Here is a 27,653-nt window from a genome sequence, read left to right as displayed (position 1 = left end):
CACATATCACACCAGAAGACTGTGACTACAGGCTCTGCCTACGCCGTAAGGAATAAGGACGTGATGATTGTGTGGTATGTATTAATGAAATGCCGGTATTTCTGAACCGATTACTGAAATTTGGTATTTTTATAGTTCTAATAATGTTAGCCAGAAATATATGATTTTACATGACTTATGCTTATTATTTTACTTAATCCGAAGACACTGGGTCGAATCCCGGCCTGGGCATGATGAGAAATGAACTTTTTCTGATTGGCCTGTGTTTTGGACGTTTATCTATATAAGTTTTTATTATAAAATATTAGTATCGTTGAGTTTATATAGTAAATATTTATTTATTATACAGTGGGTCCAGGGTTTGAATCCCTACCAGGGCATGATGACAAATGAACTTTTTCTGCATGGCCTGGGTTTTGGACGTATATCTTTATACGTATTTATAATAAAATATAGTATCGTTGAGTTAGTATCTCGTAATTTGTCTCTTATTTAGTTATATTTATTAATTTATTGGTATTATTCATATGTATCACATCATTTGTGCAGTTACATTGGCATTCTCTGTGGCCTTTCAGTATTTTCGAGACTGTCGGCTCTGTGTACCCCGTAAGGGATAAAGACGTGATTGTATGAATGTCGTCTTCTACTATAACTTAATCACAATGAATATAATATTCAAATTAGTAAAATCAATCACTGTAAGCCTATTTGCCATTTTATCTTTCTTTATCACCGAATTAATATATCAAATTTGATAAACTCTTGCAATCTCCCCCCAATCACAGGTGAATTTTTAGAGAGATTGTGGCCACGTAAGTTAGAAGTTAGAACATTGATCACGTACATACATATAATCACGTCTATATCCCTTGTGGGGTAGACAGAGCCAACAGTCTTGAAAATACTGATACGCCACGTTCAGCTGCTTGGCTTTATGATACAATTGATGAATAAGAGTGCAGACATCCCAGGTATATAATAGTACCTACGTATGTTAGAACTTATATATCACCATAATCTTGTCATATGATATTTTTATTTTGCAGGAAGCCAATTAATTACGTTTCAGATATTATCTATTAATCCGTGTAGTATATAAAGTCCAGTTTGTTTATTCAAATTTAAATTGGCGTTTGTACTCGTGAAATTCATTAGGTAAGGAGAGTCATGTCCGTCAGTCATGTTAAAATACTCAGTTTGATATGGTTTTGGTGGTGCGATATTAGTAAAATTGATTAATTTAGGTATTGTGCATAATTTTTAATTTCAACGTTAGAAAGAATGATAAGAATAAGAAGAGAAATAAGAATATGACGAAGTAATAGCTTCAAGTCAAGGTCAAAAGTCACCTGCAAAACTTATATATCACGAAGTGTCACTTTCTTTTCCAAACAGTATATTGAATTGGACGGGTTTCATAATACACTGTATAAAAATTATCTTTACTAACAAAAAAAATATAAAGATTGGGAAATTATTGCACATTTACATGAATTATTGCACATTTATCATTGCAGATTGATTTAAACGTATCAAAATGAAAATCTTCGCGTTTGCTTTCGTCATTCTTCTGGCAGGAGTTGGTGCTGTGCCCAGCCTCAACCAGGTGGCTACTGGTAAGTGTCCATTGTCATTTCATTCTGTTAAAACTAAATAAACTTACATGCATCATGACTCTTGCCTTTGTGGCAGAGTTAACTCGCAAAAACTCTAAGGTCACGTTCAAATTGGTAATGTTAATTGAGCCTTTCGTGAAGTGATTGCAAAACTGAATTTCTGTATTTCTTATTCACTATTTCATCCAAAAAGGTTAGAACTCACTCTAGGTTAGAGAGATAACAACCAGGTGGACTAATTGTATGTATATAGACTTGAATTAAAAAAAAAAAACTTTAGAAAATCACCTACATGCTACTCTTCTAAAAAACTAATCAAAGATTTTAATGCAGATGAGGTTGCCGCCAAAGCCAACGCGCGCTTCATCGAGGGTATCATAGCTGATGCTATCGGCGATGTAGCCCAGGGCATCAGGGATGCTGGTCTGGATCCCCTCAATATCGAACAGCTGCAAGAAGTTTACAGGCTTCCCGTCACTGAGTGAGTTATTATTCTTGTCTCTCTTTCTTATTCCTCCTAGCTTTAGTTCCGGTTGCAACCTCATTTCTCTGGAGAGGAGTTGTTTTACAAATCAATTTTTAAATAAAAAATGCATGTTTTTCGATTCATAGCACATATCAAACCTTTTTAAATAGGACTGACTGAAGAAAGAAGAGTAAAACCAACATGGTTCTAATTTACAATCGTGGAATGAGTTTCTTATTAAACTATAAAGGATTGAATATTAGTGATGAATTTCTTAATCGGGGCTTCGTGGAAACTTATTGAAAAAAAAATAAATTGTTACTAAAATAATATTAAGGTTCTTACGTACTAGAGAATACTCCTGTTTATTTCATCAAGTTTCTTATGGGAATTTCAATGTGAGGGCTGTTTTAATTATTTTTTTAACGTTTACAGTCTCGTGAACATCGAGGGTATCGTTGAGAATCTGTCTTCCACCGGCCTCAGCAACATCATCATCGAAAACGCTAATTATGGCATCCTCACCTCCAGGCTTCGATTGACTGTTGCTCTTCCAAGAATCTCTGTCAGCGCTGGTAAGTGTATCTATCTTATTTGTGTTATCTTTGACTTTTTCTTTTGAGTTGTGAATTTATTTAACAAAACTCGTGTTGGCATCTCGCTTTATTAGTTTTTGAGAAACAGATAGAAACTTAAAAAATTTTGTAACGTCTTTGATTTTGTAAAGTGAAGACTTATGCGTAGGATAAATTGATATCATTATTATTATGGGTTATGAATATATGTACAATTTTTCTCTTACAGATGCTGCCGATGTTGATTCAACAATCTTAGGATGGAACTTTAGAGCTGGTGTCAGTGGCAGGTTAGTATTGATTTCAATCTCAAATCTATTAGCGTAGTTCTTAGGGTAAAATCAAAAGGTACTTTTTGGTAAATGACATGAACTAGTGTAGCAAATAAGTTTCTGAATAAAGGCGTTGTCAGTAACATGTTTCGTCAGTACATTTCTTGAAAAAAAAAATATTTTCATGTTCGTATATAGTGATATTACTCGAACATAGAAGATATCCTTAGGATTTAAAGAAATAATAATAACACATCTAAATTATTCTATCGTTGCAGCCTGGAAATTTTGGAGCCCCGAGTGGCCGTAGATGTGCGTATTCAGCTCGGTATCATCTCTGGCATCAGCATCCGCAGTCTCGACATCGACTTCTCTTTGGGAGGCATTGAGGTGAGTTTTTTTTAAATATCTTATCATGTTCTTAGTCACATCATTATTGCTACACTTTTATAAAAAACCTTGTAATCAACCCTTCCTATAAGGTTGGAAGCATTTTTGTTTGTCGATTATGACATATTAAATAGATGGAATAATCCTATTTCAGCCTCGAATTGATGTGATAGTAACTCTAAATTTGCCAATTAGGTTAACATAATCAATGATCAAATAAATCACTTATGAGTTGCAAAAAAATTATGTATTTTTTACCTTTTACTTGGAACCCAACCAAGAATTAAGAATTTTAAATTGCAAGTGGCTAAAGCGATAAATGGAGTTGAAGTACTTATCACAAAAATTTTCTATAATATTTGATGTGATGATATAACTTTTTCTTTTTTTAGTCTGATCTGAGCGTCAGCATTCAAGGAAATGACTACAGCAATGCCATCAACACCTTCGCCGGAGAAACTCTGCCCAATGCTCTTGCTAACCACCGGGTAAGTTTTGTCTATGATGTATTTGTTTGTAAACTCTTTATTCCACAAAAAAATAAATCACACAGTTAATAAATAAAAAAAAATCGGTTGTTGTAACAAGATCCTATGGTTAATCGCTCTATTCAAAAAACAATTTGATAAATTTTATAAATATACGAAGATCTAATATAACAATGTAAAAGGTGTTATGAAAATTTATTACTTATACTTGTGTATGGCCCAGTTATTTGATTATTATTCAGTTTTGTAATTTTGATATTTCTACTCTCACTTCAATTAGTATCTTTCATAAATTTACTTAATTTTTTTCCTGCATTGTAACTAAAATTAAATATAAACTTTGGTTATAAAACTTAAATATAAAGTCTCCTACAATTCTTCAATGGCCCATTCTATTCTTAATATGGAGATATGATTTTAATAGAAAATAGCATTTGTAGTTCGTGTCTTCAATTATCGGCAATCATCAACGCTGACTGTACTTTGGAGACAGTTACTTGATATAGATACATGTGTTCTTCGGGTATCATTATCATCGATTCTTGAGTCAAGAGATTCGTCATCGTCCACGCCTCCCACAACCCTGGAACTTGCTGATCAAATTCTACTTTCTGTCTTCATGTTTAACATTCTATCTCTTTCCAGGCCGAGATCAACGAACTTCTGGAGTTCATCGTCCTTCAGATCGCTGAAGACTTGTGAAGAATCAAGTTCAATTTGTGTACATAAGTGAAGACTATAGGCTTAAGCTGTTTGTTTTCCATGTAAATAAATACTTCAACTAACATCGAAATGACTGAAACATTGATATTTATATATTGTACTTAATTTATAACTTTATATACAGGATTGTACATATATTTTATAAAAAGTGACATTAAAAATTTACAAATACAATGCTTTTTTCTGTCGTCCAATAATTTTTCGATTGTCCAAACCAGAAATGTTAAGATTTATTAAGATAACTCCTATTCAAATCGGTGCAATTACAGACTATAACTCCGTTTTAAAATTTTGTTGTTTTCTCAAGAATGTTATTATTAACAACATGTCGTCATAATACTGTGATTGATAGAGAATTAAATTAATCGTCTGATAAGTTTGACCAATTAAAAAAGATTTTAATAATTGACAAACGATTCGATAATCCATCATCTGAAGATAAGGCATTTAAGTCTTAATGATATTCATTTTATCATTCATGTTAAGGGCGTGGTAACACAGTGAGTTCCCTGAACGTGCAGGTTCCCTCACAATGTTTTCCCTCACGTAAGACTACCGGTTAGTATTTAAACTAATGTATAACATGACTTCGAAAATAGTTATTAATAATGGCCGAGGTGGGAATTGAACCTACGTCTTTTTATACGCATCACGCATTTTAACATTACCGATTCGACCACTCACGTCAAAAAAATTACGTATCAAGATTGTTTACTTTTACGTAAAAAATGGACCCACATACCTACATAATTTATTTTAAAAAATGGTGGTTTATATCCTACCTTGGTTATGCCATCGTGAATGAATAACGTTCATTAGTTGGTAAGTTAAGAGTGCTTACCGGGAATGCCTCGTGACGAAATCTGCACATCCAGGCAACTGAATAAGCAACCATGACCATAATAACCATATATACACAGAGCTAACAGTCTCGAAAACACTGAAAGGCCACGTTCAGACGCCAGCTTAATGATCAAATTGAGATTCAAATAGTAACAGGTAGCAAGTCCATCGTCCGAAGCAATAATCTCAAGTCCCTTGATAGTCTTTTACAATCTGCACGGAAAGATAAGCAACTGGCAAACACAATGTTTTTTTTTTCATAACCAGACCAGCATGGAAGTTTGCACTAGACTTATGTGCATCTATAAACTTAGTCGCTTGTTACGACATCCATTACTTAGGAATTTTATTTTGATTAAAGAAATGCACGTTTGTGTCAAAAGATTAATATAAGCTTGTTAAAAACATGTAGATATCATCGAATGAAATATCTTATTGCATAGCGTAGATTACGATGTTACAATTGTATTAAATGTGATTATATTATCAGTTTATTCACAAGTGTTTAGCTCGGTCACCTGTGTTATTCGTGTAAGAGGACATTTTTTTTCCGTATAAGGTAGGAATTTCGAAGTGATCGCATTTAATAGTAAAGTATCCTTTGTTAAGCTTTGACAGGAAAGGCTTTGATCCGTAACACCAAAATAGGTACAATACCCATTTGGAGCTATAAAAAAACTTAAGATCTTGTTCCTATCCTGGTTCATTAAAAAAATACAAATCTATCCTTAGCGTTAATATTTTCCAAGACATTACTTAGGTATACAAAATTATGTAAATTAGATTAGTATTTTGGTATTTAGTAGTAGTTATAAGCTTAAGTGCCGTGTGGTTCCAGGCACCAATAGAAAAAAGAATAGGACGACCACTCCATCTCTTTCCCGTGGCTATTGTAAAAGGCGACTAAGGCATAGGCTTATAACTTGGCATTCATCTTCTAGGCGCTGGGCTAGCAACCTGTCACTATTTGAATTTCAATTCTATCATTAAGTCAAGCAGCTGATCGTGGCCTTTTGGTCTTTTAGAGACTGTTGACTCTGTCTTCCCCGAAAGGGATATAGATGTGAATATATGTATGTATGTATAAGCTAAGGAATCTCTTGCTTGTTAACTCCTTCAGGATTTTTCTTACAAAGTTTTAAGCTTAACATTAGGACTGAAGACTGAGGTTTGAACTCAATATTGATATCAATTTATAGAGTTGAAATGAAAGCATTCTGGATATGTTCCGCTTTACTCAGTATGGTAGCAGCTATTCCGTTGCAAAATACCAATATCGAAGAAATTTTAAGAAATGGTAAGTACCTATTTTAGAACGACACTATCTCTTTATTAATAATACAGGTATTAAACGCACACGAAATGTTTAAATTTATCTCTTCTTATAGTAAATGACAAGCGGTCTCCGAGCCCCTAAGCTTATAAGGGCTGAGGGTGCAACTGGGAACACGCCATGATGAGAGAGAGAGAGAGTAGTTAATTACAAGGGCAAAATTAATCTCAAGAAGAATGGTAGTCTTTAAAAATCCTTCTAGAAAGATTTTATAACATGACCAAACAAACTTTATCATGTAAAATCATTATTGGTTCACGGCGTTAGGCGGACCTAGGGTCCTAAACAGAGTGATAGGGTTAACCCGCATATAATGATATGCAGACCAAACACACGGGTTACAAATTAAATATATATATTTGCATTGTAACAATCACAAGCACGACCCGATTTCGATGTAGTTACCTCAAAAAGAAATGGCAAGCAAGAAGCAATTGAACAAACGTGACAAATATTTTCCTTAGAACCATCATTATTTGGGTTAACTGGAAGTTATCCCAATTGGGATAAGTCCGCCATTGTACATATTTTAAATTCTAGGAACTGTATTATATCATATTTTTTTTTGCGCAACTCTTTATTGCACAAATAAGATATGATTAGGTATTATTGAATATGATTTACAGACAAACAATTTTCCAGATAATCCCAGTGCATTAGAATCCATTATTTTAAATTTGATTGAGGATCTAAGAGAAACTATCTACAATGGTTCTGAAGACTTACCGGTGTTAGACCCGCTGTACATTGATGAGCTCACGTTGACTGACGAAGACGTACCTCTGCCTGGGTAAGGATTGTATTCAGCATTATACATACTTACTAGCAGACAAAGTGCCGCCTGCGCTGGTACGGCCACGTCTAGCGGAAGACTGTGGACTCTCTGGGAAACAGATACTATGCCACTTCAACAAACAATAACAAGGTGCAGCCGAAGAGATCCTGGCTTGAAGTCGCTACAGAAGAGTCGCTTGCCAATGGTTTTAAAACTGGAGACGCTGCGAACTAGACAAAATAGGACAAAAAACAAAAACCCCGAAGCATTGAGGCGGAGGGTGCAACTGGGTGCAACTCAACAAGCAAAGACGAGAGATAAACTTAACCGTGGCTTTACTTTTATACACGAATTTGTATGTATTTTACTTAATATATGTGTTATCTTCGTTTTCCCCTTTCCAGTGCACACTTACAGTTGAAAGACACCACTGTCCAGAATTTGGGCAGCTTCGTGGTGGACGAGATTTCTGTATCGTCACTGCTCATCATCAACAGGGTACACCTTTCAGGGTACATCCCTGTTATCGACGTCGATAATGGTAAGCAAATTATGTCAAACAATCTTCTTCCTCTTGACTTTAGTCCCGGTTGCATCCTCACAGCTCTGGAGAGGAGCCCGGGATATACCTTTGATCATGGACCCTGAATTGGGCCGGTAAGGTTTTTACACGAAACGACTCCCGTCTGACTTCTGCAATCTTGGCAGGTAAACCTAACCCGTATTGGATTGATCATGGTTATTCATCCAGTTGCCTGAATGTGCAGGTTTCCTCACGATGTTTTCCCTCACTGTTTAACAATAAATATCGTGAACAATTTTAATAGGTAAAGTGTGTCTGTACGTTGAAGATGAAGACTCTATAAAATCCGCTGAAAGTACTTTAATTATTGATAGAACAAATAATTTTATCAATCGGCAATTTCCTATAAAACATTTTTGTAATATTGTAGACAAATGTAGTAAAATGAAAATAATAAAAATCAACTTTTTTTCCTACTCAGACAAATAAAATTGTTTAGTATTTAATATTTCATTCATTCAGTAAAGAAGATTTATTTGCCATTCAGTGTTAGCTCATATAAGCAGATATTACATTTTATTGACAAGTACCTCTCAAGCTTATCTATAGAGACGAAAATAGAGATGTCAGTCTGTTTATTCAGGTCATCGAACTCCCAATCGTACAAATATCTCATTTAATATCAATAGATTTGCAAAGCTTTCGAAAAAACGATGGTATCCATTTTATTAAAAGGAATATCATGTTGATTCTGAATTCCAAGATTTCTCGAGAGTGGTCAAATATTTGTCTTATTACGAAGCCGATTGATTGTCTGCGTTGAATTGTATTGGATTTCTTTAAAAAAAATAGTAATATTCACGTCTATATCCCTTTCAGGGTGGACATAGCCAACAGTATAGAAAAAACTGCACGTTCAGCTGTTTGGTTTGGCTGAACGTGGCCTATTAGTCTTTTCAAGACTGTTGGCTCTGTCTACCCTGCAGGGGATATAGACGTGATTGTAAGTATGTATGAACCACGTCTTAGAGTACCGTGCAGGATAACATATCGATAATCGGTTGACAGTTGATACGTTTGTCTGTCAGTACCGCGATAGTTTTACAAATAAGTATTATGCATGTGTATTTTATAAAAAATATATATGTAATGTAGCTATTTTTTTCAGGACATTACGATCTTTCCGTATCAGTAGCGGGATATAGCGTATTCGGCGCTGGCAGATCAAGGTAACTTATTCTTTTGAGCATATTTATAATTAGTCCAAGTTGAATCCTCACCTCTCTGGAGAGGAGCTCGTGGTATGCGTTTAACCATGAATTTTAGATTGGGTGAGTCAGGTTTTTACACGAAGCGACTCCTATAATCTGACCTCCGCAACCTTTTGCAGGTAAACGTAACAATTGGATCCATGATTACACATCCACTTGCCTGAATATGCTGGTTTCTTCACGATGATTTTTCTTCACCGAAAGATATATAGTCACGTGTATACACACATATATCGCTTGCGGGTTAGACAGAGCTCACAGTCTTGAAAAGGCTACGTTCCGCTGTAAGGCTTCATGATGGAACTGAGATTCAAATAGTGACACGTTGCTAGCTCATCGCCCACAAGAGGAATCTCAAGTTTACAAACCCTTACTTAGTCATTAAATTACATGACGATTATTCTAGACTCTTCAATAAATACGATGAACAAAGAAAGCAAAATCCCGAGACATTGAAATAAAATAGAAACTGTTCTTTTCTGCTTATAGCGCCATTTCTATAAACATACATATAATCACGTCTATATCCCTTGCGAGCTAGGCAGAGTTCACAGTCTTGAAAAGACTAAAAGGCTACGATACGCTGTAAGGCTTCATAATAGAATTGAGATTTAAATAGTGACAGGTTGCTAGCACATCGCCTAAAAGAAGAATCCCAAGTTTATAAGCCTACCCCTCAGTGCCATATCTCGACGAAGATTGGCGACCTTCATGGCTATTTTACGAGCCAACTGACTCATAAATACTGAAAGGCCACGTTCAACTTTAGTTCAATTTATACTGCAATAGAAACTGAATGCACATTAACGTCAACTGTTTAGTGTTGTGCGTTATTAGGTACTAATGACATAACTCGTTGTATATAACGGTTCTCATATAAATAAATTACCCTGAACAATGTATTCTCTCGTCCACATGTCTATTCTAAGTTTGGATAGTTGTGAAGTTGACGTTGTTGAAGAAAATGTTACAGTGCAGTTTGTTACCGCTTCTTCTGCACTGACGCTTTGGAAGTGGCAGCAGACTTAGTTTTAAGTAATTTATTTGACGTCAACCAATGTTGTGAAACCAAAAATAAATTACAATTATTAGCCGATATGAAGTATCCTACAATAATGAATAAAAATTTTGAATTTGAATTTTGTTGCACTATGGAGGAAAAAACACCACCTTAAATAAATGTTACCACAGGACTTACAGCGTAGTGTGGGGCTAATTCTTAATAACCCAAGATATTCATTCATTCATTCATATTATAGTCATGTCTATATCCCTTGTGGGGTATAGAGCCAACAGTCTTAAAGAGACTGATAGGCCACGTTCAGCTGTGTTTATGAAAGAACTGAGATTCAAATAGTGTCATTTTGCCAGCTCATCGCCTAAAATAAGAATGCCAAGTTTATAAGCCTATCCCTTAGTAGCCTCTTACGACATCCATGGGAAATGAGACGGAATGGTCCTATTCTTTTTTATATTGGTGCCGGGAACAAAGACATTTCAACCTCAATGTGTGTTTCAGACTCAAAATCATCAACCCAAGAATAACAGCAGACCTTACAATTCAATTGGGAATTATAAGCGGTATGACGCTCACTCAATGTGATGTCAAATTTAATCTGGGTGCTTTTGAGGTGAGTAATTTTAGCATACTTTTTATGTATACTTTATGTACTTTTATGGCGTAGCGGTAGTGCACTTGTCTGTGACACCGGCGGTCCCGGGTTCGAATCCCGGCCAGGACATGATGAGAGACGAACTTTCTCTGATTGGCCTGGTTCTTGGATGTTTATCTATATTAAGTATTTATTATAAAATATAAAATATACTATATTTGAGTTAGTATCTCGTAACACAAGTCTTGAACTTACTACGAGGCTAGCTCAATCTGTGTAATTTGTCCCGTATATATTTATTTATTTATACACTAGTTAAAGGCCGCAACTTCGTTCGTGTGGCTCAATGACTTTTACTAAGTCATTTCTATATTTCCTATAGTTTAGCTACAAAAGGATCACATCCTTCTCACTCTGGAGAGGATCCCGGGGTATGGCTTCGATTGTGGATACCGGATTCATTCATCTACATTAATTTACAAATTCAACTGCATTGTATGCAGATGGTTTAGGGTAGGTACTTTGCTTGCACAGTTATTAAGTTAAATATATCAAGTATTTTTTTTGTTTAAAGCCTGAAATTTCTGGATTATTCGGACACGAAGGCGCTAGCGAATTTGTCAACTGGTTCCTCCAGGATTTGGTGCCAGAACTTGTGATATTCTATGAGGTTTGTATTTTTAATATCAAAATATACAATTTAACATGATAGCTTTTTAAAAATAATTGACTCACAATTTTATCATTTTTTGTAGTTTTTGATCTACGTACAAATTTATACTTACTAAGTACTCAGGTAGTTAATATTGTATCAGGTTTAGTCAGGTTTCAAAAAGTCATCAAAATTTCTCATATCTTCATCCTGATCCTATAACATTTTATGTTCTTACTTCTTCAAAAAAATCTTATAAAGCTTTATTCAAATATTAAATGTAGTGGTAAAAAATTAGTTATATTTTATTTATAATTTTATTACAGACTGAAATAAACGATTTCCTCAGTGACGTGGTGAGAGACATCGTTTCGGACGCTCTGCCTTGACTGAAAATAAATAATGGAAGTGGAATTTTACAAAATAAACTTGTTTTAAGCGACGTTTTGTTTTTTTTTTTTTTCATAATAAGAATAAACATGTAGATACCGAGTGACTGACAGGCAACGTTCAGCTGCCTGAATGCCATTCAGCGTGAAACCTGTTACTGTAAATATTACTAATTAATTACACAATCTAAAGATAGATGGCGGTAACTGTATCTAAAGACAGTAATTTTACTTTTTAAAAGTCTCGATAAAATCAAACAATGAAGTACTCGTGAGTTTATTCCGAATTAATTTTAATAAGTTGATTTTCATTTAGGAGACTTTTTCTACTACATAACTATTTCATTTTTTGGTTCAGGCGCGTTCGCCTACTTTTGTTTGCTCCTTTTATTTCGGAAAACAACTGAACTGTCTCTCAATAAAGCTAAGAATAATCAAATATGAATTTTCTACTCACCTGATTTTTCGTTATTAAAGATGAGATGACTTCAGTAGGCGTGGTACTTAGTCAGAACTTTATACACGATTATTAAGCTTAGAAACACTGACACCAGGGCGTCCTTTGCTATCTTTCCCTTTGTTTTACACCATTAATCTTGATTCGAGTTTGATACTTCGATTCGGTAAGCAACGCGTAAAAAAGCCGTTGCCACAAATTAAAAAAAGGTTAGAAGAACATATACCTAAGTAACTTTAATGAATCATGAAAAATATAGCCGAATGTGAAAAAAACTATTCTTGGTTATCATTTTCCGCTCGTTCCATTATTTTTTCTTCAACTATAGTTTAAAAAATTCATCTCAAATTTTCGCTTAAATAAAGCAAAACGTAAACGTTAAAACACAACCAAAGAATAAAAAAAAAACAATAAAAGAAATGAATGAAGGACTGGAGCGTCCTAACTCCATGGACGAGAGTTGGCTCTAAAATTAAAGAAAAAGAAGAAGAAAAAGGGAATTGTACTGTTAGTTATTATGGGAGCAGTAACTTAGGCTACATATGTATAGTAAGTGTTGTGAGAGGTAATAAAAGACCAGGGTTAGTTTAACATACTGTACGCCCGCTCGGTGACCACGGATCATTGAAACATGATTCGAAATGTCCGAAATAAAATGAAGGTATGTTACGTGCGCGTTTAATACCTGCATTATTTATAAACGACACCCGAGCTAGATTGTCGGTGCACGCGATATATCACATTATTAAAGGTTTACAAATATCTAATGCATTTACAATCTTTTCATGCAAGTTTGCCAAGTAAGAGTACATTTGACCTGACCTTAAAGCAGATCCTTTCACCAAGGATAAGAGGAGAAAAAGAGAAAGAGAGAATCATGTCAATATAACTTCTGTTGTATAATTATTTTGTATTTCCTATAGACCACAAACCGTAAGTACATACCCAACTGTCGTAAAATTTTGATCAAGTTGCGCGTTTAGGTGTAAATATTATGAGCGCATTAACGAAATGTCTGAAGGATATTGGATGTTATTGATCTTCGGCCTCGTATTTACGACGAAAACCTTCGTGATTATGTTTTCTATCGATATAAATGAAAATCGAGAAGTTTATTTGATAAATAGTTAAATAAAAACGTACATACCTTGTTCAAATCCGGGATGTCCTAGCGAAAGGTCAAGAGTACCCGAAACCCATAAGTTTGCATGGAGAATTATGAATGTGGATGAAGCGAAAAAAGTAAACAGGGATCTTGGCAAGATGCAGTCTCTGCCTATCCCTCCGGGATAATTATCCTCTTATATATTATTACTTACTCCTCCTCTTATATAACTAATAGGATAATTATACCTATTTCCCGGATATGGTTTCCCTTTGATTTTATGTATGTATCATAAAAAACAACCACTCAGGAATTACATACTCGTAATAGATTTATTTACATACTATATTCAAATGAGACACGTTCATTTGGTTCCCTCCCAGTCATTTGAATAAGCTTCTTCAACCTCCAATCCTCATTATAATGATTATTCATAAAAATCTTAATAATTATCAAGTTAAGAACCATTACTTTTTACCAACCATAACTTTCTTTTTAGACTGGGGCATCGATTTCGAGTCCAGTCCAATATTATAACTGTGATTTATATATCGCAATTTGTAAAATCTCTTCTTATTTTAAAAGCTGCTTTTCAGCTTTTTAAGTAGAAGTTAATTGCGTAAAAGTGAAAAGGTCGAGGGGAAAGTAGAAAAATAACTCAGAAAAATAAGTAACGATCATAAATCGTTTTAAAGTCGTGACGTCACATTCCATCGCTGTCTAATTAGGCGTTTCGGTTCCTGGGATTTGAACGTTAATATTCTTGCCCACTTTTTTTTTAGCTTTTACCAGAAAATTTTAAAGATTACCGAAGCACATTTTTCCAGACATATTTACCAGGCGGAATTATTTTACCGTTTGAAATTAGTGTCGGCTAAGGCGGCTGAGGATGCAATTGAACTTGCAAAAGTAAAATATTTTTATTTTGTTCTTTTATTTAGATATCTGTCATGTTAGTCTTTTTATTTTTTCATTGTCACTATCTGAATTTCAATTCCATAATTGAACGTGGCTTTCAAGTCTTACCGAGAGGATTCGCTCATAATAGGTACATTGTATTATATGTAAACAAAAATTAATATCATGTACAATAATTGTAAAACTTATTGTGGGATTTTTATTTGGGAAGTTAACAATACACGTAAGGTAAAATAAATATACTCTTTACCTTCTGAGTAAACCCACTGAACACTGACATTTAATATAGATGTGTAATCATTTGAAAAATTGCATGAAAAAGCCTTTTGACTTGAACAAAATGGTTATTAATTCAGAAACGATTTATTTAAGAGGAGATACATGTCAATCCTTATTGTAGTTAACTCAGTGCCACCTGCAAATCTTTTCTCTGGGTGAAGTTATATACACAGTTTACAGGTTACCTGGAAGAGATTACTTTCAGTGATAAGGTGGCCTTTTGCTGCTATGTTTTTAGAATAGAATAGAATAGATTTATTTTCAAAATTGGATACAAGGTATCACTTATTGACGTCACATAATTTAAATCTAATTATAACTACCACCGCTTCCAAAGCGCATGTTTAGAAGAAGCGGCGGAACAAACTACACTGCAGCATTTTCATCGGACGTCAATTTACAAATATAGATCTCTTAAATCTAAATCGTGGACGAATGCACGTTGTCTATATTAAAAAACATGAATGAATGTAGAACTGATTATGTCAATATGAATAATTCGTCAAATAAAATAAAAATAAAGATAAAATAAAATATGTACATACTGTACAAATTATGTCAAGATCATATCAAAAATACACAAGCATTTAAGAGGCCATTATGTCAAGCTCGGGCCACACATGTTTATCATTAATATAATCCTCCGTGCTGTAATAGGCTTTCCTACAAAGCTCAACTTTAAAATACTTTTTGAATCTTGAAATGAATGATCATTTCAAGAACACTTTTTGGTAATTTATTATAAAATCTTATAAGTAAATATTTTAATACATGATTGTGAATTTGCTGTTTTTTATTGTGGTGCAATAAATAGTGAATTGTAGTGATAGATTGTAATGTTTTCATCTAACGCGCTACTTCCGAAGTCCGAATTTGATATTCAACTGTTACTCTTACTGAATATAATTTGTAAGATATATAAATCTAATTTACTCAATCGAGGATTCAACCGACACACATGGGAAGAGAAAGAAAGAGCCGAATTAAATTTTGTGGTTAACTTATTTTTTTGTAGTTTTGTTAGCTCAAACAAACAAAAACTTTATTCGGCTGCGTCAGATTAATAACATTAACCATTCCAGTCGAGGCAAATCGATTTGAATTATTTGTATATAATCAAAGGTATTTCCTCTTAATAAATTCCCGTAGCGGCAAAAGGCACAATTTCTGAAATGAGAAAAAGAAGATGAAGATTTTAAAGCAACCGTTTGTTATCTGCGTAACCTGTGATAAGTCGTTTTAATTAAAAATATATTTGTGAATTTGTATACGAGAGCTTTTAAAGAACAATGAATAAAAGATAATTATAAAGATTTCTGTCGTATTTGAACCCCAGCATTAGAAAATCGGCTTTGTTTTGCAAATAAAGGATGTTTTAAATTAAATTTTGCTAGCATTCATTTGCCTACAAAGTTGTATGAATAAACCGTTATATTTAGTTTTTCTCATTCCAACCCAGTCTAGTCATTTTTGCAAACATAGACCTCGCGATAATATTACGAGGTTTTTTTATATTTTTGAAGACTACTTACTTACTTAATATCTAAACTTGGACAGAAACAAAACATGCTACACAGTATTAACAAAGATTCCCACACTTTACCCTGACCGGGAATCGAACCCGGGACCTCCGTATAAATATAGAAAATCTATTTAAGGAACTTTACTCCGAACTGTAAAAAGGGTACATTTCAGGCAAATGGCTAATTTTCAGCGAATCCCGCTTTTCCGTAACATTCCACTTTCACCTTAGAATTGCCAGGTCGTATCCGCTTACATAACAAAGGCGTCGTATACGCCTCAGTCGGGAGTTTACGACTTCTTGGATGCAAATACGGTCACATTGAATTCCAAATTTCTTTTGTGTAGGATATAAAAAAAGGCTAAGGCGTATAAATGAACCATTTGATGTTTTATCACATTTGATGTGATATCATGGCAGTAATAATAAAATTTTAGACAAGTACATGGGAGAAAAATTAAAATAAATTAATAGTGAAGTTTTCATTAGATAATGTTGAATAGATTTTATTGAATATTAATAGATATTATGTCCGATATAAAATAAAAAAGTCTAGTCTAGCAAAGCGTCAGTGGTCGAATCGGTAAGGTGGCCGGTAAAAATGAGTGATGCGCAGAAACACACAGGTTCAAATCCCACCACGGCCATATGCCAATGACTATTTTCGAAGTTATGTACATACATTAGTTTGGATATTAACCGATGCCCTTAGGGTGAGGAAAAACATCGTGAGGAAACCTGCACATTCAGGCAACTGGATGTGTAATGGATTTCTTGAATCCAGATGGAAGTCGCTTTCTGTAAAAATCCTGACTTACTCAATCAAGAATCCGTGGTCAAAGGCATACCCCGGGACCCGGGCTCATCTCCAGAGCGGTGAGGATGCAACCGGGACTAAAGCAAGAATCACTCCAAGCTATTGGCATATTTCTCTTTTCACACTTAAAAGCTTACTGACTACTTCTTCTACTCCATCAGCTCCTATCGTCGTATGTATAACTAATAATCTCTTTACAGAACCACGATTTTTGAAAAAAGATTTTTATTTTTTAGCTGGACGAAAGTAGGAAATAATCAATGAAATTCTACATACTTATGTGAAACCACACATTCAGAGTGCAAATAATAAGGTGCTTATTATACTTAAGTCACTTACCGCTTACCAAATACCTCTAACGCTATAATTACCGCTTAATTACCGCTGACCGCTTACCGAGGCGCGTTCGCGGTAGCGTGGTATGTCATGACAAATATAGCAATATGTATTTAACTTCGAACTAATATTCATTATTATATTAAGACTGCGTTCATAATGCACTTTCTTTATAAGGATCTTAAGAATGCTTTCATTGTGCTGTTGTGGGTCAGTGAGGTGATTAAATAAATAAATATATACGGGACAAATTACTCAGATTGAGTCAGCCTCGAAGTAAGGTTCGAGACTTGTGTTACGAGATACTAATTTAACAATACTGCATTTCATAAAAAATACTTACTTATATAGATAACCATTCAAGGCCCAGGCAAATCAGAGAAAGTTCGTTTCTCATATTGCTCTGGCCGGGATTCGAACCCGGGACCAACTGTGACAAGAAGACAAGTACACTACCGCTGCGCCACAGAGGCCGGCACATATTATGCTTTCGTGGCTTGCAGAAGAGAACTTGATTCATCTCCTAGTGTTTGTTCTGTCTTCCTGAAAGACGAACCCCGGACTCCTTCAGTTCGGGATCCGTTTTCGACTTCAACCTGGGAGAAGGAAAGTCTTCTTATCACGTGGAATAATTGCTGCCTTACCACTATGATCTTTGAGCAGAGGAGTAAAACCCAAATTGAAACATAGTCACAAGTTTTGTAAGATTTTTTTCCTTAATCGCCTCTGTAATATCCATGTGCCGGTTCGAGGCACCCGCAACCTGTCACTATTTGAATCTTAATTCTATCATTAAGCCAAACAGCCGAACGTGGCCTTCCAGTCTTTTGATGACTGTTCTCTGTCTACCCCGCAAGGGATATAAACGTGATTATATGTTATGTTATAATATCTACGGAAATGAAATGTATTTTCTATGATTCTCGAAGGTCACCGTTCAATAAATGCTTTATTTCGTGTTCTAATCACACTACTTCGTGCTATTAAATAATTACATATTTTTTAACAAGAAATAAATGGATAAAGTATTTCTCAACCCCCTTTATCAAAAATGGGTAATAATTAAATAGCTTTTGTGTGAATGAGGCTTTATAAACCACAATCAGCCCCCGCCGCGTGGGATGTCAAACCACGTACCACATTACATATTTGGTGTTTGTAGAGTTATCTATAGGATACTAAGAATAGGACCACTTCATATCGTTTCCATGGATGTCATAAATGGTGACTAAGGGAAAGGCTAATAAGCTTGAGTTGCCTCTTGTAGGCGATTGTCTAGCAACCTGTCACTATTTGAATCTCAATTCCATCATTAAACCATACAGCTGAATGTGGCCTTTCAGACATTACAAGAATATAAGCTCTCTACCCCACAAGGGATATATGTGTGTATTATATGTGTGTATCTATTGTGTTAATGAAATTATTCGAATAACCTAGTTTTCGTAAATTGTAGTAACTTAATATTTCATTATTTTTCTTTTTAAGTTTCGTTCCCTTTTATTGATTTTCGAAATAAAATATTTTTCTGAAATACAATATTATGAACTATTTCAAATAATCCATTTATCATTCAACAGTTTTTCATTTTACCAAGCCTCCCATCACACATTCACATACTTTAAATATTAATTCTTCAAATTTAAAAACATCGTCAATTTTTTTAAAATTAAGTTTTTGCCTAAATACGTACCTTAAATCTTATTTCAACGTCTTTTAACCTGAAATACTAGTACACGAATACATATAATCACGTCTTTATCTTTAACAAGAGAGTCAACAATCTAGAAACGGCTGGAAGACCACATTCCACAGATATCTACACTTAAATCTTTTTTGCCATAGACCACAAACAAAATAGACAAAACAGAATCGTACTCGCAAACTTTGCATAAACACCACACAAATTGTTACCGGCATTGCGAACCGTTAATTAATTAACCATCGCTTTGTGAAACCGCGACTAATAAAGTTATTATTGGTGTGTAGGCGGTATGACAGCAGAATATACTACTCTCATTCTCGGAAATAACATACATGTTTGTAATTTCCGAGAATGACATTTTATATATATACTTATGTATATAAAACACAAGGGATAGATAGGCTCACAAACTTGTCATTTTTTTTAGGCGATGGGTTAGCAACCTGTCACTATTTGAATCTCAATTATATCATTAAGCTAAATAACTGAACGTGGCCATTCAGTATTTTCAAGACTGATGGCTCTGTCTACCCCGCAAGGGATATAGACGTGACCATATGTATGTGTATATAAAATCACACCTATTTCCCAGTGTGGTAGGGAGAGACTACTTCTTTCCATTTGCCACGATCCATACATACTACTTTCGCTTCATCCACATTCAAAATTCTGTTCGAGATTCTCTGGAAGGTGGGTACTCTCGTCCTGACGCTATGCTCAATACTCAGGTAGTCTCTATTTCATCGCGTTTCTTCGGTTTTTGCACCTTTTCTGCTACACACAACTTTCACTCCCCTGCATTAGTGTTGTTCCCTAAATGACATTGTACTGTAGTGTACAGACTCGCTATCACGTCTGCAATCTCTTATGAACTTGGGCCATACACGGTATAAACTGGTGAATGATAAATTCAATGATCATCCTATGTGCCATCACACCGATGGCCGCCTGCGCCGGCTATTGTCTCAATAGCGTTAATGCAAGATGGCCGTCTACGCCACGGCTAAAGTACTAAAGTAAACGATTAATTAATATTCCCGTGGGAATCTCATTCTAGATGCACTACATAAGGAACCTACACGCAAAATTTCAAAAGGCAACTGGACCAGCGGTTTGGGTTTTGCGTTGATATCTCAGTCAGTTTGTCTTCTTTTATATACATTTAGATAGTGAAGCTAAATAAGTTAAATTCAAATTTAAAATTTTCATTCATTATTATAGGATACTTCATATCGCTTAATAATTGTCAAATCTTTTGGTTTCACAACGTTTACGTCTTATACGGTTTACGTCAAATAAATTACTTAAAACTAAGTTTACTGCCGCTTCCGTCAGCGTCAGTGCAGAAGAAGCGGTAACAAACTGCACTGCAGCATTTTCTTTAACAACGTCAACTTCACAACTATCCAAACTTAGAATAGAAATGAGGGACGAGAGAATACATTTACTAGGAGTATCTCCCTTTCTATAATGTCATGTGTTAGTGCCGATGCCCCGTTTAAAGCATACAAACGGTGTGTCCTTACAAATACAATTTCTATTTATCCACCAACCGGCTCTGCCGACGCCGCGCTCATTATTATTGTTGCAACCTACATCGACTGAATCCGAGAACTCATTTTGAAGCTGAGTCACTGATGCGAAATTATATGCGCTGGTTGTGGTAATGTGAGAAAAAGACGTTTATTTATTTATTTATCTTTATTAGGACAACAAACAGTTACATGGGTGCCTTTTAATATTATCTTATACTACGATGCATAAACCAATAGTTTCTTCTGTTTAATAATGCATAGTATCGAAAAGACAAGGAAATTATTATATAAATGTAAGTGTATGTGTAAATGTTACATATAAATATATTAATTTCGTGAAAAATTAACCAAAAAGCCATTGATTAATCTCAACTATTTTGTGTCTTTACGTGATATCTAATCTGTAACATAGTGCAATTTTATGATTAAATTTGATATTTTAATAAATATACATTTATCTTTTGTTTTCTCCTGGTGTTACCTTTGCAGGAGAACTTTACCCGTATTAGATCATAGTCACACATACAGTTGCTTGAAATGTGTGGGTTTCCTCACGATGTTTTCCTTCATTGTAAGAACATCGGTTAGTATTCAAACTAGTGTTCATATATGGTCGAGTGGGATTTGAACCTTTAATGCGTATCACGCATTTCACCTTACAGATTCGACGATAAAATATCAAGAATTGAAATATCATAACAAGATTCAAAGTATTTACACTGCAACTAATACTACAGAACCTTGACGTTTTTTACTTAAGCGAGAATAAAAGCATATTTGAAGCACAAACTTATCATCCTTATCAAAAAATCTTATCACTGAAAGCTGAATCTTATACAAATTACAAATATTTCCAGAGAATTTTGACCAAGTGGTCACAATAAAAAAAAATGCTTTAATAAACTCTTGATGAAACTGGCTGGTCACTGGCGATTAAATTGGACTCATAAAAAAATATTACGCATAATATAAAGCACATTGATAACACTTCAGATCAGTGAACATCGTAAGCCGAAACGCCCGGAGGTACGTTGTAGTTGAAATGGGTAGAATATTTAATAGAAATTTTATTTTTATGCCTGAACTACATTATCTAGATTGATGGCATAGCGAGATTATTCTTTCTGGTGAAATGCAAAATTTTTCTCATAAAAACATGAGTTAATGCCGTTACCCTTTATTTTATTCGATTAACCCTGAGATTGAATTACGCACGTTGATTTCCACTTTCTCACACTATCATTATAGGGTTTACAGCTTCTGAGAAGCAACCTTTTTTGAGTTAGTTTAGAAATATTAATATTTCTGCGGTTTGTGGTCAAATAAAAGGCAATGACGCCTAACATTACGCTCTTACTACCAGCCGCATGCTCTTCACCAATTAACTGCTGCACCAATTGTTAGTGTTTTTGTCTTTCAGCAACTTTCTACGAGATATACAGAAAGAGACGGAGTGAAATATTAAGCAAAAAATGTAAAAAAAATTAAAACTTAAGAATACATACATAAAATCACGTCTATATCCCTTGTAGACAGAGCCAACAGTCTTGAAAAGATTTAGGATTCTTAAAAGATTCTATCATTTAGCCAAACAGCTAATCGTGGCCTTTCAGCTGTTTGGCCTAATGCTAGAATTAAGATTCAAATAGTGAACAAATTCAAACAGGTTGCCAGCCCATCACCTAAAAGAATCCCAAGTTTATAAGCCTATCCCTAAGTCGCCTTTAAAGAAAGTAAAATAAAAATAGTTTGTTCTCCATAGAATTCACAAGGATATCCTTATATAGTCTTTTTGCATTTTATCCCAAACATACGGTCCACGAGCACCTAAACAAACAGTTTCCATTACTATTAAGAGCTCGTATAACCAATATCCATATACAGCCCGAAAATAGCCACGAATTCTCGCAAAACGAGGATAAGCGACATTCACAATAAACAATATTCGACATTGAAGTGAACGGATAGAATTAACATGAATAATGAATTAATATAAATTTCTTCTTTCTTCTTCAGAAAGCAATCTTTTACTCTTGCTATTTATGTACGAGTACGTTTATCTTTATTCTTGTTTATGTATGTCTATAAATAAAATTAATCTATAAATAAAATTAAATATCCAATAAATTCTTATCTGTTTGCTTTTTTTCTAAAGGTTGAGTGGTAGAGAATGTAATTAGCATTCAGTCCACTTTAAAATTTCAAAAAAAAAGTTTGAATTAATAGTAAATAAATAAATACTAGCTGACCCTGCTGGCTTTGTTCTCCCCGACAGACTTTGTAATCATCATGACATGTCGCTTGATTTGTCCCTTAGAAGATAGACAGAGCTAGACACAAGATTTGAAGGACAGGGATGAAGGATGACTTAATGAAGTGGAGACTCAGATAATTAGTTAGCACATCGCCAAAAAGTAGAATCCTAAATTTATTAACCATTCTCTTTGACTATTATTACATTCTGCACAAAATGAGCTGTAATTGGCTGACAATACTCGTATGTTTTTTTTTAAATTTAGTAAAATAACGCAGGCATGGGTTTTTCGCTTTTTTTTGACACGGAAGTAAACTTTGTCATCTCCATAAATAAAAATCAATGTAACGAGTAACGAGGGAGCCGTGAATTACCAGCGATGGGTTCAGGCTGTTTGCAATACGTTATCCGATTATACCGTAATAGAAACAATGCGGCCACCGGTACACCCTGTATCGCATACAGGGGGCTCCAGTTTATGCAGTCAACGACACGGAATGATAAAAGGGAAACTGGTGTTAGGTCTCTTTGTTATTCCAGTTATTATTTCTCGGAATTGGTGTCATAGTAAAACCGCAAAGTAATATACATAACGAGATTACTGATTCATGATCTAATGGGTTAGATTTCCATGAATGCATCATGCGAACCTAGTATATAGGTACTAGTACTTTATGTTTCCTATTGTGCTTTTGAATACAAGACCATAGCAGAGGACGGACTCCACACAGGCATGGTAAGCTACAGTTGCATCTATGATCGCTGTTTGTAGAATGAAAAAGTGAATTTGTGATTTTATTGCAAACATTTTCAACCTGTATTTTGCTATCTAAATTTTCGTCAATACTTAAACCTTGAAATTGACCATTTCTTAACCCATTATTTATGCCTACAAAAATTTTAATAACAAGGAAATTTCATATTTCGGTGTATCCTAGTGCACAATGATCTAGCATTTTTATACAACCCACGTATCTCCTGTACTGTTAGATTAAGTAATGAAGGGCTTGCCCATTTAATGTCGGCTAAAATTAATTAATCAAAACGCCCTTTACGCATTTGTGTACATTGGATCAGTTGCTGGCCAACATGAGTACTGCTGGCTTAGTGCATTAACTGGACTGGACTGGATGGCCTACGCCTATGCCAAGCAATCACGCCAACTTGACGGCCTCTGTGGCGCAGCGGCAGTACGCTTGTCTGTGACACCGGAGGTCCCGGGTTCGAATCCCGGCCAGGGCATGATGAGAAAAGAATTTTTTCTGATTGGCCCGGGCCTTGGATGTTTATCTATATAAGTATTCGTTATAAAATATAGTATCGTTGAGTTAGTATCTCGTAACATAAGTCTCGAACTTACTTCGAGGCTAACTCAATCAGTGTAATTTGTCCCGTATATATTTATATTTATTTTATTTATAACTAACCGGTCTTCAGGATAACAGATTGTGCCTGGGTACGTGAGGCGTAACATGTATAGTCAGCCGCCCTTAGAAAAGGTGGTGAGACTACCGAACTAAAGGAATGTTGAAGTGATTTTGTTGTTCAAAAGGGAGTCGAGATCAGATGCATTGTTAGAGAGAGAGATCGTTCGAGAACGAGAGTAGCACATTCCCCAATGATTTGGCTCTCATTACTGGAGGGTTGGTAAAGCCATTGATATTTTTGCATTTTTTGCAATGTATGTATTTTGTAGTATGCATGTGCACTTTATCGCACCACCAACTGAAAGTTTTTCTGTTTGGTCAGCTGGTAAACTGGTAGAGAATAACAAACGGCATTAAGTCCGCCTTTTTCACATTTTTTGGTGCAATAAAGTTTTAAATAAACAAATATTGGTGGGATAGTGTCAATCCTCTACTCACTGGCCTCAAAACTGGCTGAGCATTTAAGACAGTATTTGTCGCAATGTGTACATCGGCCTTAACGAATCACTGGCCGCCCCAGATATCCCTTTTCGCTGAGTTCATTCCCTCGGTTTTTTGTAATTAAACGAACTTTTTAAAGTTTCCAACTTAACGGTTCTGTGCAATCATTCCCGGTTTTAAGCGCAAAATGTAAATAATAATAACAACATCGGCAAAAGCCGCCATGGTTTTCAAGCTTTCTATTGAAATCTGATGGTTTTCTTACTTTATTTTCTTTTTAGACTTTATACGCATTTATGTATAAATGGTACACACATACATTTATTTAAATAATAACCGATGCTCCTACGGTGTGGGAAAACATCGTGAGGAACCTTCACGTTCAGGCAAAAGCCAGACTGATTCAATCCAGGATCCATGGTCAAAGGCATACCCTGGGCTGCTCTCCTCATGAGGATGCAACCAGAACTAAAGGAAGAATTTACACATACATTATAACTCTCTTCTTGCCCGGAGGGGTAGGCTGAAATTATAGCTACGTTTTTCCACTTTTTATGATCACTACATATTTTTGTATGTTTAAAATTTGTACTTATAAGTTAACATGTTGGTGATTTAAGAGGGAATGGAGTGGCGAGGTGGAGGAAGGAATACAACCTGGTAATAATATATACACCCACATATATCACGGCTTGAACCCTAACGGGGTAGACAGAGCCTGTCACAATTCTCTAACCCCATGGCTTTAATATGAAATTAAGATTCAGACATATTAACCCCGCCGCCGAAAAGGAAAATCCTCAGATTATTATCCATTCCCTTGATCTTCTTTTGCAATCTCGGATCAGTAATACACGTCATCATGTTATTTCTCGTTTATGCATTGAAGCTTTATATTATTAGGACATCTATTGAGCTTAAAAACCTTTAAAATATATTTTAGAAAAGGCTAACTTTCATCAGATTGCGCAGCACACGTTCGCTTCAACCATTTTTCATATTCCTGCGGGAGTTTCGCTTTAAAATAGTTTCTACCCGGAAGTGACGTTTATTATAGGATGTAAGTTGGTATAGCTGCATGCTGATATTGAGCGTCGATAGTGCAGTGGTTAAGGTATCAGAATTGAGAGCGTACATGTTTCATGGGTAGGGTTCGATTCCTACAACGTATGTTTTTAATGTATAAAAACATACGTTGTAGGAATAGAACCTCTGTTTTTGCGGTGGCAATTTAATTGGATTGCCTATAAATTACCCTTCCTCAATATACAGTCCTTAGCTTATTAAAATCCTTCTGAATTTATTGAGTTAATTCGTTACAAACAAAACTAAAATCTTTTTTCTTTATACACGTTCAGACTGGGGGAGCCCAAGTCATTAGCTAAACGTAGTCTTGGACGTATAGCGGGACAAATAAACCTATTTTCTTAACTGTAGTTCGAATTTGAAAGAAAAGCTGTAAAACTCGATACCTTCTGCCTAAATATGAACTAAAAAGAGATATGATATGTCAAAGCTTTTGATATCAAAATCGTAAAGGCTAAGCAGGGACAATGGGAACAATACCCCACGGGACGCTGAATGCGGGATTTGCATAAAAATGTTCCGTATACGAAAACATGATTTATGTGAAAAGCTTTAAGTCGAAATTCGTAATGAACATCGCGAGGATGGTTTCAGCTGACTTTGTGATGCAATATTAAAATATATAACTTGAATTCAACCTTTGTAAAATAAAAAATGTTTGTAATTGTAGTGAAGAATGTTTATCTGCCTAACCCATTGACTATACATACTAATAGGGAAGTATGTTTGTGTGTTTGTTAGTCCGCCTTTTATGTCAAAACCACCGATCCGATCCCCATGTCGGAGAGTTAAACTCGGCGAAGGACATAGGGACGCGGGCGAAGCCATTAAGAGATAATTATTTTATCAGTATTTTCATATAAATCTATGAAAACATACATACATAAAATCACGCCTCTTTTCCGGAGGGGTAGGCAGAGACTACCTCTTTCCACTTGCCACGATCTCTGCATACTTCTTTCGCTTCATCCACATTCATAACTCTCTTCATGCAAGCTCGGCGGTTTCGGGTACTTTTGACCTGACCCTTTACCAGGACGTCCTTAATTTGATCAAGATACGTTCGTCTAGGAAAATGAAAACATAACAAGTTTAAGTACGTACAAATTTAGATTTGTATGTGAACGGTTACTGCAATGTACATATTTACTCACTACTGCATACATTCTCAGAACAATTAAACGAACTCAGTAAAAACCAAATTGAATTTTAATTTGCAATTTTGTTGTACGGTAACAAACTGCAAATAAAGGGAAAACTGCAAATAAAGGGGTAAACATACAATGTAAAATTCATTGCACATATCGCGTTTTCATCCCTTACCGGGTAGACAGAGCCAACAGTTTCACGAAGATTGAAAGACTACGTACAGCTGTATAGCTTTAACATGAAATTAAGATTCAAAAAGTGACAAAGATGTAAAGGATAGATTACTAAACTTAATAATCTATCCCTTCGTTACCCTTCACGACATCCACACGGCGACACGACACGACATGGGAATGAGATGGAGTGGTCAAATTTTAAGTGCCGGGGACCACGAGTTTCATTTCTTTCAATTATTTTGATGAAGTTTGCAAGTACAGAGGTGGACTATATCCTGATGGTAGATCATCAGGAGTTAAATAGGCCTCATGGAATCCTGAAACCTCCCATGGAAGCGAAATCCCACATAGGAGACTAAAATAACTGAAGGAATTGACCATTCAAAATTATTCATTACAAAATGTACTATAAATAGTCCAAAAACCAAAATAAATTCAACGAGTGGGTTTAAATTACTTTAAATTCCAAATGAAACAAATCTCCTTTGACCCTGACAGAAACTGTACTAAATCT

General features: G+C 35.0%; 2 protein-coding genes across 2 annotated transcripts; both read left to right on the top strand.

The window, feature by feature from the left end:
- Positions 1-1,049: 1,049 nt before the first annotated feature.
- LOC106139316 (uncharacterized) lies at positions 1,050-4,694 on the top strand. Its single transcript, XM_013340740.2, has 8 exons — positions 1,050-1,158; positions 1,521-1,619; positions 1,953-2,100; positions 2,521-2,660; positions 2,890-2,950; positions 3,211-3,322; positions 3,715-3,810; positions 4,456-4,694. The coding sequence occupies exons 2-8, from the start codon at positions 1,541-1,543 to the stop codon at positions 4,510-4,512; spliced, it is 693 nt and encodes a 230-aa protein (XP_013196194.2). The 5' UTR covers positions 1,050-1,158; positions 1,521-1,540; the 3' UTR covers positions 4,513-4,694.
- Positions 4,695-5,863: 1,169 nt separating this feature from the next.
- Positions 5,864-11,985, top strand: LOC106139325 (uncharacterized). Its single transcript, XM_060954647.1, has 8 exons — positions 5,864-5,907; positions 6,576-6,673; positions 7,352-7,499; positions 7,889-8,025; positions 9,176-9,236; positions 10,798-10,909; positions 11,466-11,561; positions 11,870-11,985. The coding sequence occupies exons 2-8, from the start codon at positions 6,583-6,585 to the stop codon at positions 11,930-11,932; spliced, it is 708 nt and encodes a 235-aa protein (XP_060810630.1). The 5' UTR covers positions 5,864-5,907; positions 6,576-6,582; the 3' UTR covers positions 11,933-11,985.
- Positions 11,986-27,653: the final 15,668 nt, after the last annotated feature.

Source organism: Amyelois transitella, chromosome 4 (assembly GCF_032362555.1).
Source record: "Amyelois transitella isolate CPQ chromosome 4, ilAmyTran1.1, whole genome shotgun sequence".
Classification (NCBI taxonomy): Eukaryota; Metazoa; Arthropoda; class Insecta; order Lepidoptera; family Pyralidae; genus Amyelois; species Amyelois transitella.
This window is presented reverse-complemented; position numbering and strand designations above follow the sequence as displayed.

Bases quoted from the DNA above. Each gene is read 5' to 3' on its own strand.
- LOC106139316 (XM_013340740.2), top strand. From the start codon at position 1,541: ATGAAAATCTTCGCGTTTGCTTTCGTCATTCTTCTGGCAGGAGTTGGT. The intron at 2,951-3,210 runs GTTAGTATTGAT...CTATCGTTGCAG, and splicing joins AGAGCTGGTGTCAGTGGCAG to CCTGGAAATTTTGGAGCCCC. The intron at 3,811-4,455 runs GTAAGTTTTGTC...ATCTCTTTCCAG, and splicing joins ATGCTCTTGCTAACCACCGG to GCCGAGATCAACGAACTTCT.
- LOC106139325 (XM_060954647.1), top strand. From the start codon at position 6,583: ATGAAAGCATTCTGGATATGTTCCGCTTTACTCAGTATGGTAGCAGCT. The intron at 7,500-7,888 runs GTAAGGATTGTA...TCCCCTTTCCAG, and splicing joins GAAGACGTACCTCTGCCTGG to TGCACACTTACAGTTGAAAG. The intron at 9,237-10,797 runs GTAACTTATTCT...TGTGTGTTTCAG, and splicing joins TTCGGCGCTGGCAGATCAAG to ACTCAAAATCATCAACCCAA.